Below are 21051 nucleotides of genomic sequence, written 5' to 3'. Positions count from 1 at the left end.
TATGTTAAGGCTGTTTTTATGGGTTCCGTTCGTTTTTCCTACAAACCTGTCGGATAGCAAGGTTTAGGATTGTTAAGGGTCAGATTATTGAGTCACAACTGTATTTACCAAGTTTAACTTTGCCATGTGTCCTTATTTAAAGTATCACAGACTATCAAAGGGGTAACCAAAACTATAAGACTAATAGAGTCCATCCTTGGTAAGCTGACAGGTAACTACTGCAAGAGAAAGCATTAATAAACAAGCTAATAATCTAGATCTTACTCCACCTGCACGGTCAAAGGTCTTGTCACATTTGGGACACTTGAGAGTCTTCTTGCTGGAGGTTTGGATGATGACCGGAGCCAGACCTTCTGGGTAAACTGGACTCTGGTTGGAGCTTCCTGCTGCTGCTGCTGCTGTCGTGTGAACTTCCACCTCTCGAACAGATGGCTGTTCTGTCCTTTCTGCCTCTGAACTCTGCTGACCTGCACTCCTGTCTGCCCCACAAACCTCGGTAACTTTCTTCTGGGCAACGACGTCCACGTTCATGTCTCCTTCCTCTTCCTCCTCCTCTTCATCATCCATGACATCGTCCCCCTGAGCTGGTTTAGACGTGTCATCCAGTGTGGTCGTTGGGGTTTTCACAACCACCTCTGCTGCTGCTGCTGCCTCTACTCTGCCTTCATCCTTCTGCCTTGATGATACGGTTCTGTGTTTTTCCTCATGAGTGGTGACAGAGCACTCCACATCATCCCTCTTGTACTTGGTCGGCGTTCTCTTCCGACGAGCTGATCTCCGTGTGGTAGCGCTCCTCTGACCGGTCGTCTTCACTTCTTCAGTTGAGGCTTCCTGCTGAACGTCGGTGTGACCCTCAGCTGAGGCGTCCTGCAGGGAGTTTCCAAATCGACGACTGAACGGGGTGGACATAACGTCAGTCGGGCTCCGGATGTCTGCGTCAGGTCCCGATGAGTCACTGGAGGTAACTTCCACCTTAGGAGAGCCTCTTGTCTCAGCCTGGATTACACGTACAGGGTTGTGCTCTCCTTCTTCACATAGCAGCTTTAATATATCCATCATGTCCAGGAATCGGGCCGCTTCAGTCAGCGCCGGGAGCTCCGTCTCTGCAACAACGCACTCGGCCGTGTACAAAAAGCCAAGCAGGTGCTGGAAAACAGAGTCCTCCACGTGGTCCAGAGTCACGTGTGTTGTTGCGGCTGGGTTCTTGGACAGCTCCGCATGGAAATAGCTGCTGCCGTGGGCCAACACCACCTTGTGGGCGCTGTAGGTCTTCCCACCTACAGACACTGACACATCGCAGAACTTCTGCCGAGTCCGGTCCTCGTTCAGGAACTTGAGGAGGTTGTGGCTGTGCAGCGACATCGCCAGGTGTCTGATTTGTGAGGCTGATTCTTGGACAGTTTCAGAACTTGCTGGAGAACTGGAGCCCAGTGCGGCGGATGGGTCGGCAGCACAGTCGTTGGTGGCACCGACCTGCCTGCCACGTTTGGGACGCAGCATCGTACTGAGCTTCTTCTTCATCGCTGTGCCTGATGGAATACACAGAGTGAATACTGAACTGAAGCTTGACTTTGAGATACTATCACAAATCAAAATGCAGCATCTGTCAGAAAAACTGTAGTTATGTAGACATTTTACTGGGATTTGATCAGTGTTGGAAGAGTTACAGAAGAAATGCTTGTAAATATAATTTGAAATGTATTGTTAGCACTGTCTAACATTATTATAGCATGTAACACTGAATGGACCCTGCAGCCTGTTCCGAAATGTTTGCCAAGAAAATTGAGGATTTAAGTTCAACACCTGACTATATTTAACCGAACAATGAACCGGTACATGAAGGTCAGGTCAAGTTCACACAATCAGGCTAACTCAAGAAGTCCTGATAACTGCATGCTATTCTTAAGCTGATTTTCTGTAAACTTCCATTATTGACTGATACTGTGTAATAAAGTCAGACAATATGGTATCACACCAGAGATTCAGTGGTCAAGTCTTAGGTTCCCTGCCAGGTCAGTGTTCCAGGAAGTCCGTCTGTTATCTATACTTGGGTCGCAGAGGGCTGGAGTCTATCCCAGCTGATTCAGGGAAAAATGCAAACCACTGCATCATCATGCCGTCCTACAGGAACTCTGGTTAAGAAAAACTCAGGCTTACCCTGACAGTTAGCCTGCCCTGAACCAGTTTGGTTTGCCAGCAAAAGTTGCCAAAGCAACTAAGCCTGAATTACATTGAGCTACCTAAAGTAAGCCTGGCTTTTGCCAGTAAACTTGCTTTATGGAACCGGCCCCCAGGAGTCACTCTGGTGCAGGTTTTATGTTTGAAATAAGATCCATCCATCCATTATCTATACACTGCTTAATCCTCTGATGATGATCTTAAAATGAGTACAACTATAAAAGAAAAAAAGACAGTAAAGGTCTTCTGAGGGTTTCTTAAGAGTTCTTTATGCATAAGATTTGACGGAATACGATATCAGATGTGTGGACATGTAGCAGGTAGGTGTTAAGCTTCATCCGACTTGTTTTAAGACTTTATTTTGAGGTTTTAGGTTTCTTTTCATTTTTTGTGATTTATTTTTTTAATCAATACCTAACACAAACTATTTTCATTTCCATTTTTCTTTCTTTTTTTTTTTTTTACTTTGGCACCCTGCAATAAATCTTCTTGCAATAAAAATGGCTACAGAAAAAGCACTTGAACGCACCGTTTTCCGATAGCACGAAACAGGCAAAATGTTAATTACAACAAATGCCGCACAGAGCGGGGTAAGCTAGCTTGAAAACGGAAAGGCTGTTGCTGTATAAGAGAAATAATTTGTCCAGAAACAACGTGCAAATCATGCAAACCGGTGGTAGGGGTTTGTTAGCTAAACTTGCTTCACTAACTAGCAACATGCGCACAATGCTAACAAGCTAGCAATTTGGCTAACTTGTTATTTGCTCAACAAGGTATTTAAACTTCAACTAAACTACAACTACTTTTAATGTTTCAGAGTGATATATATATATATATTGCTGATTTAAAAGCATATCCCCTTTACCTATCATCTTGCAATTAAAAATGGCTCCGGAAAAAGCCCTTGAACGCAACGTTTTCCAATAGTGCGAAACAGGCTAAATGTAAATTACAATAAATGCCACACAGAGCGGGGTAAGCTAGCTTGAAAAGTCTGTTGCTGTATAAGAGTTTTGACACATTTGGTTAAGTATGGACTCTTGGATTGAAACAATTTGTCCATAAATAGAAGTGCAAATCGTGTAAACCGGTGGTAGGTGTTTGTTTGCTAAACTTGTTTCGCAAACTAGCAACATGCTAACAAGCTAACAATTTGGCTAACTTGTTATTTTAAGCTATCTAAACTACAACTCTTTTAATATATCAGAGTGATAAATATATATTGCTGATTTAAAAGCATAGGCCCTTTGAGATTACCACCCATTTAAATTGTAACTGTAACTCGACAGCTACTCAAACGTTGTAGTCCGATTACATGCACCGTTACATGTATTCCGTTACTCCCAAACACTGGCTGTGATTCACATTTTACAGGATCGTGAGGCGTAAACGTGTAAATGACCGTAGCAGCTGTATACAGTGGCATTAGCAACACGAGGCTGTCATTAGGTGCTGAAAAGTTGTCATAAATTAAATAACTGCGCGTTAAAATGTGGCACGACAGCGACGTTTTTGCGACCGCTGAAGGTTTTTTCTCTCTTTTTTTTCCCACCGACACACGACTGTTGTTGTAAACACTCCGCTCGACACACACACACACACACACAACAGAGGCCCGACGGAGGTGTGGAACCGGATCGTAAAGCAAACAGTCAAAAACAGCTGCATTTGCAAATTCGCTCCCACCTCAAGGACCCCCACCATTATGCTGCGCTGTGACGGCCGGCCCCCCTCCGAGGAGAGTGTTGACAAACGACCTTTAGCGTAACCCGGGAAACGGACGTTCACGTCGACACGTATTCGTCATGAATCTTACCTCGAGGTGGACCGGAGGCGTTTATAGAGGAGGACGCATCGCTGAGGATGTGAGAAATGTGAGGAATAAACGCAGGATTAATAATTTCCTGAATATCTGTAACAGCCTAACAGAAATGTCTGACACCGAAACAAGCCGCTCGCTGATTGGCTGCTGCGGCTTTTTGTCTCCGCAGCGCCGCAGAGCCGAAGCGCGTCACCTCCGCTCCCTCCGGCGGAGCATTGTTCAGCACAAACATCACATTTACTGGACTTCACAGCCCTAAACAATACAGAAAAAATTGACTAGACATTTTATTTATAGCTGATTATTTTTTGATGGAGGTTTTTTTGCTCAAATTATACGTTTGACAAAGCTGGTGTTGATTATTGTACAATTACATATTAATCAAGTCAAACTTTCATGAGACTAGTCAAGTCATATTATTTTTTAAATCATTTTTTGTGCCAAAACGCTTTCCAGTAGAGTAATAATACTGGCATTAATGAGTTTTCCTAAAAGTTTAGATATATTATTTGCACAATTCACGTCTATATTTGCATTTGCACTGTTTATTATTATTATTTGTATTGTTAGTATATCTTTATTCTTTATTTTCTACATCTTTCATGGATATAAATGTATATCTTTTCTATATATCCACATTTTTATATTCTATGCTTGCTCTATTCTTTTGTATTTGTGTATTTTTATACTTGTGTTTACACTATTTCTTGTATGTACATTTTACTTTCTAGTATGTGTGTGTCTCTGTGTGTACTGCTGCTGACAACAATGTGAGTTTCTCCACTGTGACATAAAGGTATATCTTATCTTATCTTGTCTTAAATTAAAAAGTAAAAGCCTCTCTTTGACTCCCTACTTTTATTTGTGTTTATTCCAACATGCTTTTTTTGTTTGTTTGTTTTACTGAAATTGTTGCAGATCATCGATAACCATGAGCCACGTGTTAATAAATCTGTTATCTCCTTCTATGACGTATGCAGACCTTCAGCCTTTGACTTTTAAGGTACAAATATAACTCAGATGTCAGTTTGTAAAGCACGTTTCCCCACATTTCCCTTTGTGGCAGTTTAATATATCAAATAGTTTTCAGTTTTAACCATGCAGTGTTATTTATCATAGGAATTAACTCATTTAAACATTATGGTGCCAACCTTAAAGTGTCATATTAAGTGTACATTTACCAGAAGATATGAAATATTAAGGTTAAGACCCTGTGATATTATATATATTAATTACTTATTAATTTGTATTGTGTGCAAAGCTATCGTTGCACACACACACACACACACACACACACACACACACTTGTGCTCTATATGCTTTCATATCATTTAAATTTTATCTTATTTCTTGACACATGGAACCAAAATTCTCTACATTGAAAACCTGAGCCGCACCAACCGCTAACTTAAGTAGCGCTAAAAGTTCAACATCCGTATTAAGAGTGAACAAGTACGACTGAATCACTTGTGATGACGTCAACTGCTTTTTAACGGTGGAGATGCTTCCTAGATTAGAATCACTGTCCTCACTTCACTTCTTTCAAAGAATGGGCCTCGGTCCAGCCAGCTTAGGTCAAATAGTTCTCCACCGAGAAGAAGACAATCCGTAGTTCATACTCGTGTACAGAGATGTGTCCTCGATTAGAACCCTGTCCTCAGTTTACTTCAGTAAAAGGACTGGGCCTCGGTCCAGCCCGATCCGGTCAGGTCACAACCTGTACACATGTAAACATCCACATGCTTTTGTTTACACGAGTCAGGGTGTGCATGCTGTTGTTAAACTGTAGGAACAGTTCCTTCTGAAGGAAAGTAAAGTCCACCTGAACCTTCGCTCCACCATTCGTGCCAAAACTCTCACATCCCGGTGCTATCACTTACATAAGAGAACATGTCGAGGAAACATGTCTGAAGTTGCTGAAATTAGCCTGCTGGATGCACCCCTCCCTTCCCCAACACGTTTAATGTGTAAGACATTGTAAGTGCATTAGCCTAATCCCTCCTATCTGGCATGCAGCGATCTAAGCATTTCAGTGAGGCGCTGAGCAGCACAGGTGAAGATGGAGCTGCGAGTACTCTCCGCCCGTCTCTGACTTAAAATGCAGATTTTGCTGAATATCTAAGAATTCTGAGGACTTGTAAAGGACAATGTTGAGATTCAGCGCGCATGCGTGGCTGCTATTGTTGCTTTATGCAGGTAATCTTGGAATGTGTGTTGTAATCAGACATTAGATCCTAACCAGTGTGGTTGCACCAGTAGGGTTAGTGTGTTTCTCTCTGACTGACAGCTCACATGGTCATTGTTATATTTAGAAATACTGGTGGAGGGAATCAACAAGTGTGTACTAAAAGAACAAGCATAAGTTTGTACAGCTGCTTTATTTATTTTGAGTGTCTAGATGTTTGGTTTGCTTCTACATATATGCATGCATAAAGAGTTCTAATGAGCTGTAATCGTCTGCAGGCCTTTCGTTTGGTGAAGACATCGATGGATGTGACCAGCAGCCATGCCAAAATGGTGGCGTGTGTGAGAGCCACAGTGGAGGATTCAGATGCCTTTGCTCCCAGCAGAGCCAAAATGGGCGCCTATACGGCGGCGAGAACTGCACAGTTGCACTTTCAGGCTGCGATGACGACCAGTGTGAGAACGGAGGAATATGCTCTCCCTTGCTCGTCAATGACCATCACACCTACACGTGCATCTGCCTCGCAGGCTTCACCGGCTCCAAATGCCAAACTCCCACCATCTTCTCATTTGAGTCCCCAGGCTACATGTACGTAGAGACCCAGCTGCTGGACCCAGAAGCTCCTCTTAACGTCACATTCAGCTTCAAGACAGACAGAGCGACCGGCACCCTGCTGCAGCGTCGAGTGGACGACCTGCTCCTCAGCATCGAGCTGATGGATGGCCACCTCTGCCTCCGGAGCCTCAGAGGTCAAGGCTCCAGCACCATGGTTCAAGAGCTGCCCGAGTATCTGTCCAACAACAAGTGGCACACGGTTGAAGCGTCTCTGGGCGGCGTGGTCAGTCTCATCAGGCTGCTCTGCACCGAAGGAAGCTGCACCAGAGACTCCAGCACTGAAGTCCAGCTGCTTGAACAGGCCTCGGGTCTGCCCGAGCCGGGAGCTGTTCGTCAGAGCCTCTTCATCGGAGCAGTCGGGGGGAACTGGACTTTGGGCAGGGCGGCGAATGAAGCGGATCCCCCGCCTGCTTTTCTGGGCTGCTTCAGAGATGTGTTCGTGGACTCGCATCTGGTGCTGCCTGTTAAAGCACCAGGAGGTTCGGGCGTCCAGGCGAACATCGCCGTGGGGTGCAGCGACAAAGACAAATGCGACGAGAGTCCGTGTCACAACCGAGGGCGCTGTGTGAGCCAGGGCTGGAGGAGGCACATGTGTGAATGCCACAGGCCGTATGAGGGAAACAACTGTGCCGAGGGTGAGACGTAAACTCACAGTAACACCATTAGATTACATATGTTCAAATGAACTGGTTCAGTTCTCAGTTTTTCTTCTTATATCCTCCAACCTTACCTGAGAAAATGCCCTGACCCCACAAACCTTTGAATAAGAGTCATATTAAATACTGTGTACCACATATATCATATTAAAAATATATAGAGAAATAAAAATATATGATAGATAAAGATACGATCAAATTTTCTAAATTGTGAAGGAAAATATTTTGTCATATTTTGCTCTGATAACAAATTATGTAACATTAAGAAATGCAATGCTAGTAGAAAAGCAATAAGATATGAATAAAAAAGCTAAAATACGGCTATAATAGAAAAGTAAGAAGTAATACTGACAATAACACTGAGCTGGTAAAGTAATATAAACATGATGATGATACATTTCACATAAAATTGAAATATTGCACTTAAAATGTTTTTTTGCACCTCTGTTTGGTTAGATTTGAGCAAAAAAATAAAATAATTTGGTCCGATTAGAGGAAAAATAATGGTTTAGGTTCAAATAGAAGACTTTGGTTGCATGTTTGCAACAACAAAAATGCATTTAGGGTTTGTGTGTTTTGTGGACTTGTCCATCAACCCTGACCTCCTCCCTGAACACTCCTCATAACTCTTTAACTGCACTGACTTGTTTGTTCATAATTACATCAGCTGCTGGTCTTAATGAATCATAACTACGAGGTTGTTTTTAGGAAAGAAAGTAATAATAAGTCGTAGTAGTGACAGCAGAAGCCTTTTTTTTTTTTTGCTCAATTAACTTATAAAATAGTGACATTATGATGCTTAAGAAGAAATTGAAGGCGATGCAAAATGTCGATGTGTCAGGCGCTTTAAATACCGCGTGTGTTTGTGTGATCTCAGCGTGTTCACCTTGACAAATGACACATCCGCTGGCAGAATTACCTTAAAGACGCGCGATTTAGATGGGATCAGGTCGAGTCAAGTTCAGGCTCACTCGTGTCACAGCAGAAGTGTCAATGGGAAGCGTCGAGGAGAGCCACCCAGCAGGATAAAGTCAGTCCGTACACTTTAAAGGAGCTTATGGAGGCAGTAGAAATAGCTCCGAGTCCAGCCAAACAGTCGTGCATTTAGAACGCATTCAGCAACACCTGCGGCGAGGATTAAGAAAACGTGGGGTGCAGGAACTGATGCGTTCAACTTCGCCAAATCAGGGAGTCTTATTGACTTATGCCACCCTGAGGCATTTTCTGTGGTTGGCAGCCTCAATGAAGAGAAACAAAACACCTTGCGATCCGTAATAGTGCACAAAAGTCAGATGTTTTATTTGCTTAAAGGAAGACTTTCTGTCTGGAGAAGGGTTGGATGGAAGGCTTACAGCTAAGAAATACCCCAACTTTTGAAGATACAATCTATTGATTGATGAACTGTAGAGATTGTTTTTAACTGCAGAGAGGATCCAACTTGCTGTTTAGAACCAGCAGATGGAAACTTAGAGTGTTGTAGATCTTTATTTCCCAGTAACGAAGTGACTGAGACTGAAACATCTTATGATTGTTTTTAAATGTACTTCGCTCCAGGTTTTGTTTGACTCAGTTTGACTTTCTCCCTCCACACAGAATACATCACTGCAAGGTTTGGGAGCAAAGACCAGGAGAGCTATGCCGTATTCTCATTAGACAACGACCCAGGCGACTCTGTGATCGTGTCCATGTTCCTTCGCACCAGACAGTCCAGCGGCCTCCTCCTCATCCTGGCCAACAGCACCAGCCAGTACCTCCGCCTGTGGCTGGAAGACGGCAGGGTTAAAGTTCAGGTCAACAACTTTGAGATGCTCGTTGGTCGGAGGCCGGTCAGCGACGGACATTTCCACCTGGTGACGCTGAAGCTGGAAGGAACGGCAGCCACCTTGTTCCAGTCAGCCCAAAGCCAGGGTTTCATGCCCATCAGGAGCGTGGAAGTCCATCCCGGAGATCTGGTTTTCGTTGGGGGGCTTCCAGACTCGAGGGCCTCTGCTTCCTTTGGCGGCTACTTTAAGGGATGTGTGCAGGACCTGAGGATAAACAGCAAGCGCCTGCAGTTCTATCCGATAGCTGCTCCGGTGGAGTCGTACAACCTGCAGAAGCTCGTCGGCGTTGCAGAAGGATGCAGCAGTGACAACGCCTGTGCTGTGAGTTACATTCATTACATAAATGAGACGGACACACATTGCTGATCTTCATCTGTGCCGAGATTTGACTGATTCATACCGTTTCCTCTACTTTAGGTCAACCCCTGTCTCAATGGGGGCGTGTGCTACTCCATGTGGGATGATTTCATCTGCAACTGCCCCCCCAGCACTGCGGGGCAGCGCTGTGAGGAGGTGAAGTGGTGTGAGCTGTCTCCCTGCCCCGCCACTGCCGTGTGTCAGCCCCTCTCTCAAGGATTTGAGTGTGAGTGTCCTGAGATCACGACCTGGTGTTGCACTATTCCTGTCTCAGCAAGGACTTTAAAAATACATAACCAGGGAATAATAAAGACCTTCTAAAACTGAGCAAAGGAAAGGGATCTGTGCTATAAATAGTGTCAGCCACAGATTCTATCCCTGTTAACACGTGAAAACAACAATTAGTAAATGAATGTGTAAGTGTTTAATATAGCATATTCTGATGTCGGTTTGTTTCCGGTGAAGGCATCGCAGGGTCCATTCAGGGCAGTCAGCGGTGCAGACGCTAATTAATTAAAGTGTTGCTGGTAACAGGAGGGAAGAGAGTTGAGGCAGGGTTCCTGCATGGGATTCCTCTAAGACGTGGTAATCCGCGGTCAGATTAAGTCTACCGCCACATGCCTGGGGAACGTTGTGATGACAAGTCTTCCTGGAGATGTCACGTGAGGCAAGCTGTTGATCCAGAGTAGCTGCCGGTCCGACGGTGGCGGCAAACATTCGGCGTGTCTGCAGTCAGTGTTTAGTGGTTTATCAGACAAACAGTAACAGTTTAAAGGTCTCTTTAAAAGATTTTTCTAATTAGCTTTGCACTTCCGCTGATAGGTTACTAAATAAATATGCAGGTTTATTTGCCAAAATGAGAACAGTTTGGTTATTTCACATCACAGCATTCTGTCACATCAAACCACACAGTCTGGATTTAGGGCGGCTGTGGCTCAGGTGGTAGAGCGGGTTGTCCTCTAATCGCAAGGTTGGCGGTTCGATCCCCTGCCCGTCCACAGTCGAAGTGTCCTTGGGCAAGACACTGAACCCGAAGTTGCTCCCAATGGCAGACTAGCGCCTTGCATGGCAGCTCTGTCGCCATTGGTGTGTGAATGTGTGTGAATGGGTGAATGAGAAACATTGTAAAGCGCTTTGAGTGCCGCAAAGGTAGAAAAGCGCTATATAAGTGCAGACCATTTACCATAGTTGAGTTTTTGAGTATTACACCCTTAACGATGAGCTCAGTGATGCTAATCTAATACAGTTTTTGTCAGATTCCGTGAATATCTCCTCACGGCCTGCTAGCTTGTGTTTGCACAGTCCAGGAAACAGCTAATGCGGCCTGTATCGATCCTCACAACGCTGGTCCAGCTATTCTCGCTCACCTTTCTGCTTCTGCACAGCACAAAGGAAAAGAGGAGGGAAAATGGAGGGAAAGTGCTCAGTGGAAGCGAGGAAGGTGATAAATCTGGCACATGCTAACTATCTAAATGTACTAAGGGTCTCCTGAATGGCAGCTTCCACTTTTAATGATGGTTTTCCAAAGTGTCCTTAACTTTCCTGGTCATTAACTTAAACCTCCCTGAAAATATGTCTCTTGTTCGATCTCTCTGCAGTGACGCTGTGGCTTCACTGTTGAGCGGTTGTTACAGATTGCAAGAAAACAATCTTGTGCGGGGTTTGGTTCAAGTTTGGTAGAAGTATGCTCCAGCATTGGAGATATTTTGGCCTAAACTTTGGGTATTTTAACAGTTTTCACGATTGGGTGAGAGGGGCGTCTTGGCTGGTATGATTTGTGTGATAAGAACTAGTCGTAGCAGAACGAAACGTTGACAATAAATTGTCTTTGGGCAGGAGAACGTTCACGGAAAATATGAAAATATTCAATTGAAATCTTATAGCAGCAGAGCTTTATACTTTTGACCACATTTTTGGTGATTTTTGGTCATTTTTGTAAAAAACAAAACATTACAAAAAAAAAAGGGGGTGACCAACTCCCCCTGCTTTCGACCAAATTTCCTTAAACTTGGACTGAAGTAGTTTTGGGTGGACCCCTTCACGTTTCATCGAAATCGGTGAGATGTCTTGTGCCGCCCCTGCCTGGTCCTATCATGGATGAACTCTTAAGCCACGTTAACGTTACTTTGCAAGGCTGGAGATGTGTTGCAGTCATTCGAATTCAGTTCTTCCTGCTCAACAAGAAGATTTCAGATGTCTGCAACCTCATTTTTTTATAAAGAGAAATGATGTCATGTTTACTGTTCGTGCACAAAGGGTTTCTCATTACATACAATTCAGTTGCAGATGTGAATTGTGGATATCTGCACCTGGATTCGACTAGTATTAATTCAAGTTTCACAACTCTGCTGTTTAAGTTATAATTCTAGTTCCAAATATCTTTAATTTCCCTCGATTTAAGTCATCTACACTGTTCTTTTTAGATATGTTAAACTGTAGATATCGTGAACTGGAACTAAAACTAATCAAAATGATGTGGATATCTCAAACTGGAATTCTACCTTTTAAAAATATAATTACAGATATCTTTAATTTGAGTTTTGATTCTGCAAAAGGATGCTGCAGGAGTCACATTAGACGCTATAGCGAGTTAAAAGCGGCTTGTTTTTCAGACACTCGTTGAGCTGCAACAGTATATTTTACCAGCATGTCAGAGAAGCCTTTGAGTAAATTTCAAGCACGAGTCTCTACTGAATGAAGCTCTCGCTGTCTTTTCCGCCACCGCCACATACATCCAATGAGAAGCCTCACACCACCAGCAGCATCATGCACCACAAGTCAGACTAGCCATAACGACCTTTGAGATATTTTATTGGTTTGATGAGTCAAAACTAAATTTTAGATATCTCTAATTCATTTCAGGATGACACCACAGACCTGTAATCTGACTAGTTCCTGTGGTAAATGTTAAAATGTCTGTTCGATGAGTGTAACTGGGTTGAAACTGGGATCAAAAAAGGCAAATTAAAAAGAAATGAACATACAACCTCTTCCCTGTCTGTATAAGTGTCTCCCACGAGCGCAGACATTCGCATGTGTCTTAAACAGTCGAGCAGACTCTCACGCTGGCCTCTCACGGGGTTTGATCCTCACTCTCCCGAATTAAAGCTCGCCATTAAACCTGTTAAAACATCACGCCCTCCTCCCACGGTGGCTGCTGTTTATACTCTCACCCGATCAGCGTGATTTGCTAAAGTCTCCTGTCAGGGGATAGATTTTCTAAAAACAAAGCCAAGAGGAGGAGCAGAAGTCCAGCTTCCTGTCAGGCCACTTGAATTAGAATATGCCGGAAAGGTTGTTCTGGAGTTTTGGCCTAACGATGTCAAAAAGAAACTCCTATGTCGTTCAGCTTTAAGTTTCTCTTTAGGAGTTGAAATTGAGTTATCGTTGTCGTTCTGGGATGGTTATAAGAACTGAAAATAAAGGGTTTTCATTTCTCTATTTCAGGTTTGTCCAACGTGACGTTTCGGTTCGACAGCAGCGTTTTGCACTTCCGCAGCAACGGGAACGTCAAGCGCAGCCTCACCAGCGTGTCCTTCAGCTTCCGCACAAGACAACCTGCTGCCACTTTGCTTCACGCACAGAAGGACTCGGACCGCCTCACCATCTCCCTCCTCGACTCCCGTCTGGTCATGGAGCTCCACAGCGGGGTGAACGTGGACGCCCCCATGGCGTCCGTTCAAAGCCAGCGTCCGGTCAGTGACGGAGAGTGGCACGTCGTGGAGCTCAGCGTGGAGAACCAGACTCTGACCTCCAGGTGGGTGGTGGCTGTGGACGGAGGTAAGGAGGAGTCATCTAAATCAGCCGGGCCGGGGGATTTGGGGTTTCTTAGGGAGGGGGCAGACATCTTCCTGGGGGGGTTGAGCCTGGAATCTGGCGCCAACCTGTCCGGCTGTCTGGGCCCTGTGGAGATCGGAGGCCTTCTTCTTCCTTTCCACCTGGACACTGAGCTGAACCTCCCCAGACCTCAGGAGGAGCAGTTTGTGAGGATGAACGGCAACGCTGCCCCGCGATTCGGCTGCTGGGGAGCCACAGTCTGTTCACCCAACCCCTGCCAGAACGAGGGTTCGTGCGACGACCTGTTCGACCTGCACCGGTGCACGTGTTCCCCCGAGTGGACGGGACCGCTGTGTAAATACCCGGCGGACGCCTGCGTCTCCAGCCCCTGCATCTACGGCACCTGCACCAACCTACCCGAGGGCTTTAAGTGCGTCTGCGAGCCGGGGTACGGCGGTGAGCAGTGCGAGGCGGAAGTCGACATATGCGAGAACAGCAACTGCAGCCACGGCGCCACGTGCCTCAAAGGTTTCCAGAGCTACACGTGTCTCTGCCCTCAGAATCTGACCGGCCAGTACTGCGAGTGAGTTGATCTCTGACACACGACGCAGCTAGAGGGGGTTAGCGAGTTGTACTGATTCACAAACTTTTCTCTTGCAGTGAGAAAATCCCTGAAATCCCATGGTACATCGAGACCAATCCGTGAGTACATACAACACCAAAAATGTCCGATGTTTCACTAAATGGAGTAAATAGAATGAGTTGACGCCGTACTTTTCCGTCTGTCTAGACTTCCTCAGCTGCCTGTAACGACGTGCAGCGGTACGAGATGGAACTATAGCTGCTTCAATGGAGGAAACTGCTCTGAAGCAGACAACACCTGCTACTGTCTGCCGGGTTTCACAGGACAGTGGTAAGACGTATACCATGACACTTGATTCCCTCTGAGGAGGCAACTAACATCACCATATGGACTTAAAAACTGATAATAATAATACATTTTATTTGTATAGCACACTTTAAAATCAGGCGACATCTCTAGTTCTTCAAACGAAGACGAGTAATATAATGAAAATCTATATCTAGTGAGTTCTGGCTGCGAGACCTGAGCGACTGAAGCGAAGACCGAGGGGTGAGGAGGTCCCGAAGGTAGATTGGGCCACAGTAGTTAACGGCCTTGTACACATGCTGGAGAACCTTGAAAGTAATCCACTGTGGTATTGGCAACCAGTGAAGCGAGTGGAAGACTGGGGAGATGTGTTTGGGTTTTGGTGAGGACACGGGCAGCACTGCTTTGGACTTACTGTAACTTCTGGATGGTTTTAGACGGAAGGCCTGCCGGCAAAGAGTTACAGGAGTCTATGTGGGAGGTTATCATGGCATGGACCAGTCTTTCAGCGTCAGGTTGGAAGAGTGAAGGTCGAAGCCTGGAGATGTCTGTGAAGATTCTCAGACATCCAGCTCATGGTTATTCTCATAGATGAATCGTAGCAACTGGACTTGCTTGAGTTCCTTGAAGACGTTCCACCTCTCATCCAAAAGGCTTCATCAGCTCTGACTGACTAGTTGGGAGTTCCAGATGCTGATATCCTTAAGGAGTCTTTAACACCTGGGTTTCGGTTTCAGTTGGGGGTTTGTTGCTCCTCCCCCTGCCACAGTGGGGTTCGTTAGGGTCTTTTGTGACCAAGTGTGGATGTGGTTTCATCTTCCTGGGGAGAGATCTTAAGACTGAATTGTAAACAGGGGATAGGTCATCCCTCAGACCTCCACCTCTGTTGAGGGATGGTCTTTCCAGTTTGTCAAACTGGAAGCTTGGAGATGTTCCATAGATGATAGTAGGAGGTTTGGCAGACTGTCTTTATGTGGGCATCGCATGAGAGTGAAGAATCAAGCTTCACTCCCAGGCTGGTGACATGCAAGGACAGAGGGATGGAACGATTGTCAACAGCGATGGGAGGGATGCCGGCCTGGTTTGTTCGGTGGGGGCTGCCGACGAGGATGGCTTCTGTCTTACTGCCGTTGAGTTGCAGGTAGTTTCTGCTCATCCAGTGGTGGATATCAGCGAGACATTTGGTGTCACTACGGTGTATGTCGCTGTAGCTGTATCTGCTGCCCCCAAGTGGCCAAAAAATTTTTTTTCAAGTTTTGAGTTCCTCATTTGGTCATTCCACCTCAAATCATCTCATTTTTACAACTATTTCTGCTCAACCCTCTCTGATTTTCTTTTTTTATAGCATAAAATATGGATATTTAAAATTAGATGTGTGGAATATTAACTTGATGTATGAAAAACTTTCTGAGATACTTTTTTTTAATTTTTTTATCATCAACCCACTTTCAGCACATTTTTTTACACATTTAAATTCTGAAGGTATGTTGTCATGACAGTATCTCAGGAACTATTTAAGATTAAAGCCGGACATTTCCCCTGTTATTTCTCATCATTCCAATATTTCAGAATCTGCAATATCGGACAAGTAGACCAACAATCTCTGATTATTGGCGACTTGTAGTCAGAAGAAATTTTGAATGAAAAGTCCCGTTTTTGAGTCAACTAATGATATTTTCTGATTTTTAGCTGCGTGTCATTATACTACAATACAAAACATATAGAATACTTTTTAAAATGAAATATTTAATCACGAAAATGTTGGGTTTGCTGAACTTTCATACCTGATTGATCAGGAATGACAAAATGTACCAAAAAAATATTGCCAGATAGCCTCATTTATGCAAAACAGACTTCTCAAATATCCCTAAAAATTCTTTTTTTAAAAAATTCTGAATTGATGAATGGGCTTTTATATTTAATAGTTCCTAAATTATTGTTCTCCAAACAAAGTCTCAAATTTTAAGGTGTGAAGAAATGCTCTTAAAGCGGGTTGATGGACATTATTATTATTATTATTATTTATTTATTTATTTATTTATTTAAGAGTACTTGATAAATGAACAAGGTCTGACAGCTTCAAATATTTATAATTTATAATAAAAAAAAAAATTTCACACCAATGAGACCTGGATGAACAGAAGGCCCCAGATGATTTGAGATGGAATAACTAATTTGGGTTTTATTTTCATAAAGCATATTTACAGAACAGCAACACACTGGAATAATCCACCATCACAGTGCCATTGACTTAGACTCTGTTCTGCTTCTAATCAATTCATAATTATTTTCTCAATTCTTCCTCCAGGTGTGAGAAGGATGTGGACGAGTGCGTCTCCGATCCATGCATGAACGGAGGCTTCTGCGTCAACTACGTGAACAGCTTCGAGTGCGTGTGCGACATGAACTACTCGGGGATACACTGTCAGATAGACGTCAGCGACTTCTACTTGTACCTCTTCCTGGGCCTGTGGCAGAACCTCTTCCAGCTGGTGTCCTACCTGGTGATACGCCTCGACGACGAGCCGGAGATCGAGTGGGGCTTCCACGTCAACGACTAGAGCCCTTGTTATCCGTTCAGACCAAGCGGACTGGGCGTAGGGTGTCATACCGAACCACTTCAGAACCCGTTTTAGTACCCAGAAAACACTGGGATGCGTTAATAACAGCAGCACATCGCCTGGAGGTAAACCACGACGTCTTTAGCTTTATGAATGTCTTCCACGTAGAGGTGCTGAGTAAATATATCCACTTACACGCTCTCCTTTCCTTCAAGGCCTCTCGTGATTTAGCTTTTATCTACATTACTGTTACTGTGCAGTGCAGCTTCCATACCATCATCACTGCAAAAACTCTTTAGTTTGCAACCGAGAGGCTTTTTGTTGTTCCCAGCGTGAACTCCTTCATGTGTCATGACCCTATTTTTAACAAAATCCCACCTATGAAGGTTTGGTTTTTTTAATCTAAGCTCTACAAGGAACAGTTAATACTAAGGGTTGGATCTGGTATTTAATGTGATATGTTAAAGTCATGAGTATGAGCCAATTAACAACTCTCTTTTAATTAAACACATACAGCCGTCCTCAAATGTAGTCATCCCCTTCCATTAAAGAAACGGCAAAATTCACAAGTCACTCAAATAACTAGAAACTGGAAAAAGTAATAATAAATAAAAAATTTGCTAAATTATAATTTAGGGAAATAAGACGTTGCTTTTTAAGTGTGGTTGAAAAGAAAAATTTAAAAAAAAAACAAAAGAAAACGGACAAATGAGAGCCCTTTTCTGATGACCAGTGGGCTTGTTTGCTTATTTAATTTTTTTAAAATGTTTCTGTTGAACCACGATTCAAAAGCAAAGTCATGACTTTCATCAATTTTTTATTTATTATTACTTTTGTCAACTTATTTCAGTACCAGCTGTTTTTTTTCCTTCTTTAATGGGAGGCTATGAATACATTTGACTGTACCAAATTTAAACAAGATGTACTGAAGCCCCTTTTTTAAAAATTATTAATAATCGATCAACCCCTAATTAACACAAAGAGCCAGCTGACAAGACCAGAAGAGAAACGGTGGCAGTAAATATGCGTTATATGTGAAACCCTATTTTATTTCCTCTAGTGCGCTGACGAGGTCGGCGGTAGTGACGTGTCTGTTGTGAACAGATGTATTTGGTAATATTACACGTTGCACTATGTCTAATCACAGTATGTCCATCCGGCGCTCGCGTTATAGAGCTCCTCCACGTGCCTTAAAAGGTCCACTTTTTATCTGGAGCACTGCTTTGTCATCAGTGCACTTTTGTAACTGTTCAGGGATGTGCTCACGTACAGTTATGACGTACTGGATAAGAAGAAGATTCCTGTCTGTAGTTAGGACGTTGAATGTTTGTATATATATATATTCACACACACACTGATGTACCCTCGTGTAACCTGATGAAGGTCGCTGTGCATGTGGTACTGAAAAGGAAAACATCGAATAAAACTTGAAATGTTTGGAAAATGTCTCATTTAATCGAAATCTTTTACACATAAGAGTGAAAAATAATCAACAGTCGTAAACTATGACAAATTAGGTTTAATGTGCAAATAAGGCGTTCGGACGTTTTAACAGAAAACAAAACCTAAAGACACACACATGGGTCATGAAGGATTCAGTAAGGCTCTGCTGGTGCACTTCAGATGTGTCATGTCAGGGTCTATCATGCCTGGTTAGATATCTGTCATATAAATACAGCAGTAACACACAGGTTATGATTGAGTCGGCTGATAGGAGCCGATCAGCCACAACATTAAAAAACGTGGACAGTTTAGGCCAGGGGTGTCCAATCCTGGTCCTGGAGGGCCACAGTCCTGCATGTTTTAGTGGTTTCCCTCTTTGAACACACCTGATTCAAATGATCAGGATCGTTATCAGGCTTCTGCAGAGCTTGATGATGAGCTGATCATTTGAATCAGGTGTGTTAGAAGACAGAAACATCTAAAACATGCAGGACTGTGGCCCTCCAGGACCAGGATTGGAGACCCCTGGCTTAGGCGAATGATTATCTCATAACGACGGCACCTCAACAAGAGGCGGAACACATCAGGCAGCGTGTGAGCGGTCAGTTTTTGAGATCGATGTGCAGGAAAAATGAGCCCCTTTGACGATGGCTAACCTGCGACAAGTTAGATCGTCTCTAAAAACGGCAGGTCTTGGAGGCGATTCTACCAAAAATGAATCCGATTCCCGGGCAGTGTGTGGGGCGGGAAGGCCAGCCCGTGAGCTCCAACCCCACAGGAGAGCTACTGCGGCATAAAACCTTAATGCAAGAATTCATCACAGCTTGCAGACTGTTCAGAACTGGACCACGGAGCAGCAGGATGTGGGACGAAGGCGAGCCGGCAGAGGCAGTGTGATGCTCTGGGCAATGTTCTGCTGAGAAATCTGGCTTCCTGCTTTTATGTGGATGTTACTCTGACACCTCTCTGAACAGTGTTTCGGGAATGTTTCATGACAAAGAGTTCAAGGTCTCAACTCGAGGGTTTCGATGGATCAGAGCTGCTCTGGTGACACGGTAACATCCGGGTGGTTTTAATGTTGTGGCTGTCCACGCAAGACTGATGGTGTCCAGCTTGGGGTCAGATGTAGACGGTGCTGTAAGGCTGCTCCACACAGAGACCGCTAATCAGTAGCAGCACAAATCATTCATCACCAATAAATACATACGTCCAAAAAAAACAAACAAAACAAAAAAACGGCTCGTCAGTCCTGTTCGTGGAGCCTACAATCGCAGAGCTCTTTGTAGATCCTCTTTCGTATCTTTGGTATGTCGCTCTGTGAAAACTGCAGCGGTCTGCTCAGTGCAAGGCATCGAGAATACTGCAAAAGAGAGGAAACGTGTCGTGAGCAGAGAGCTGAGGCTAACCTGGTCACACGTGTGAAGCTCGACAATCACAGCATACCTCCAGGACAAAAACTCCGCAGTCGTTCTCGTTCGTCTGTTGCGGGATTTTCTGTGAAGACCAGCAGGGGGAGACAAGACGTCAGCAAGCGTGAAGCTCCGGCAGACGTTCACATTTCAAACGTCAACGTACCTCATCGAACGACGTGATCCAGCCGCTCTCGAAAGCCGCTTGCTGCTTCTCTTTCGCTTCGGTCATCAAGTACTTCAGGATGTTCTGTTGTGAAGAGACGCATCGACAGGTTGTACAGATCAGGACCTTCAACCAGCAACCGGGTTCATCGGGTAAAGTAAATACAGGTAAACATATCATTACCCTTGCAACCTTCTGGAGTGCGATCCCTTGAGAGTCGTAAAGGCAGATTTTCTTCTTGACGACGTCGGCGGTCACCAGACACCAGTGGACCTCCAGGTGGACGGGCACCAGAAGGAGGCTCTTAGAAAACAAATCCACCTGGACAGCAGAGCAGCTCTTAAGTTCTCTTAAATAGATCACATAAACATCCTGCACAGTGACACCATCGCCTCTGTTGTAGATCTAACCTGTTTCGTCCATCGCTTCACACCGTCGTAGCCTTTGGTCATGAGCTGCCGGTGGAAGAAGCTGTTGAGAAAATGAACCTAAAAGTGGAGACGAAGAGAGACTGAAGCTGCAGATATTTAGAGGAGCTTGTGTTTTAATCAGATTCCAACATACAGAAGCTCAACTAGGGCCATCGTAGAAAGAAAAAACAGAAAATTAAATAACTTTTTTAACCCCATTCAGGACTTGCACATTGCCATCCGTAGGTCTTTTGGACCCCAAGAAAGGAACATCACATCTGAACTTGTTCTATGGTTCTTATCCAGATTGTTTTCTCCTGACTAGACCCTTGCCTGTGTTGTATCTGCTCTCAGGTGCATTTGGATTAAATGAAACTGTAGAATTACCTTGTGATGGGACGCCTCCATGATCAGCTCTCCGTACATGTTCATGACCTTCAGCAGAAACAAACAACAACAAAAAATACATCAGTTAGATTCAACGTTCAGGTTTCATGTAAATCTGTTCCAGTCAAAAGTCTGCCTGAATTGTTTGACGTGTTAAATGACAACCTGGTCGTTGAGCCAGTTCTGATCTGCCAGAGTCAACAGATCATCCAGAGTCAGAGTGTGTTTCTTGTAGAGCACCTGGAACGAGGGAGCGGGCTTCTGAACTATGGCGGCTTGGTGTCTGGTAACTTCTGAGAAGATGATGTTCTTCCTGAACGGGGAGGAGGGAAACACAGATCAGGTCCAGAAATAAAACATCCATCCATCATCT

The 21051-nt window shown here is 44.2% G+C and overlaps 3 protein-coding genes across 3 annotated transcripts in view; 1 reads left to right on the top strand and 2 right to left on the bottom strand.

Moving 5' to 3' along the window:
• zbtb41 (zinc finger and BTB domain containing 41) overlaps positions 1-4062 on the bottom strand; it is a 19083-nt gene extending 15021 nt beyond the window's left edge. The window contains exons 1-2 of the mRNA XM_008287197.1: positions 3995-4062; positions 270-1529 (exon numbers count right to left, since the gene is read on the bottom strand). Coding sequence (XP_008285419.1) covers positions 270-1521 — 1252 coding nt within the window. The 5' untranslated portion in view covers positions 1522-1529; positions 3995-4062. The remainder of the gene's footprint in view (positions 1-269; positions 1530-3994) is intronic.
• Positions 4063-6147: 2085 nt separating this feature from the next.
• On the top strand, positions 6148-16863 carry LOC103360777 (protein crumbs homolog 1-like). Its single transcript, XM_008286711.1, has 8 exons — positions 6148-6196; positions 6464-7435; positions 9050-9600; positions 9697-9862; positions 13084-13996; positions 14074-14115; positions 14204-14326; positions 16611-16863. Exons 1-8 carry the CDS (start codon positions 6148-6150, stop codon positions 16861-16863), a joined length of 3069 nt encoding a protein of 1022 aa, XP_008284933.1.
• A 1981-nt stretch (positions 16864-18844) lies between these two features.
• LOC103360697 (SUMO specific peptidase 5) overlaps positions 18845-21051 on the bottom strand; it is an 8468-nt gene continuing 6261 nt past the window's right edge. The window contains exons 3-9 of the mRNA XM_008286604.1: positions 20844-20991; positions 20679-20726; positions 20292-20369; positions 20065-20202; positions 19882-19965; positions 19750-19800; positions 18845-19666 (exon numbers count right to left, since the gene is read on the bottom strand). Coding sequence (XP_008284826.1) covers positions 19550-19666; positions 19750-19800; positions 19882-19965; positions 20065-20202; positions 20292-20369; positions 20679-20726; positions 20844-20991 — 664 coding nt within the window. The 3' untranslated portion in view covers positions 18845-19549. The remainder of the gene's footprint in view (positions 19667-19749; positions 19801-19881; positions 19966-20064; positions 20203-20291; positions 20370-20678; positions 20727-20843; positions 20992-21051) is intronic.

This window comes from Stegastes partitus, unplaced genomic scaffold, assembly GCF_000690725.1.
Source record: "Stegastes partitus isolate 25-593 unplaced genomic scaffold, Stegastes_partitus-1.0.2 Scaffold0, whole genome shotgun sequence".
In the NCBI taxonomy this organism is placed as follows: domain Eukaryota; kingdom Metazoa; phylum Chordata; class Actinopteri; family Pomacentridae; genus Stegastes; species Stegastes partitus.
Note: the sequence above shows the minus strand (reverse complement) of the source record. Positions and strands in the feature narration are given on the sequence as shown.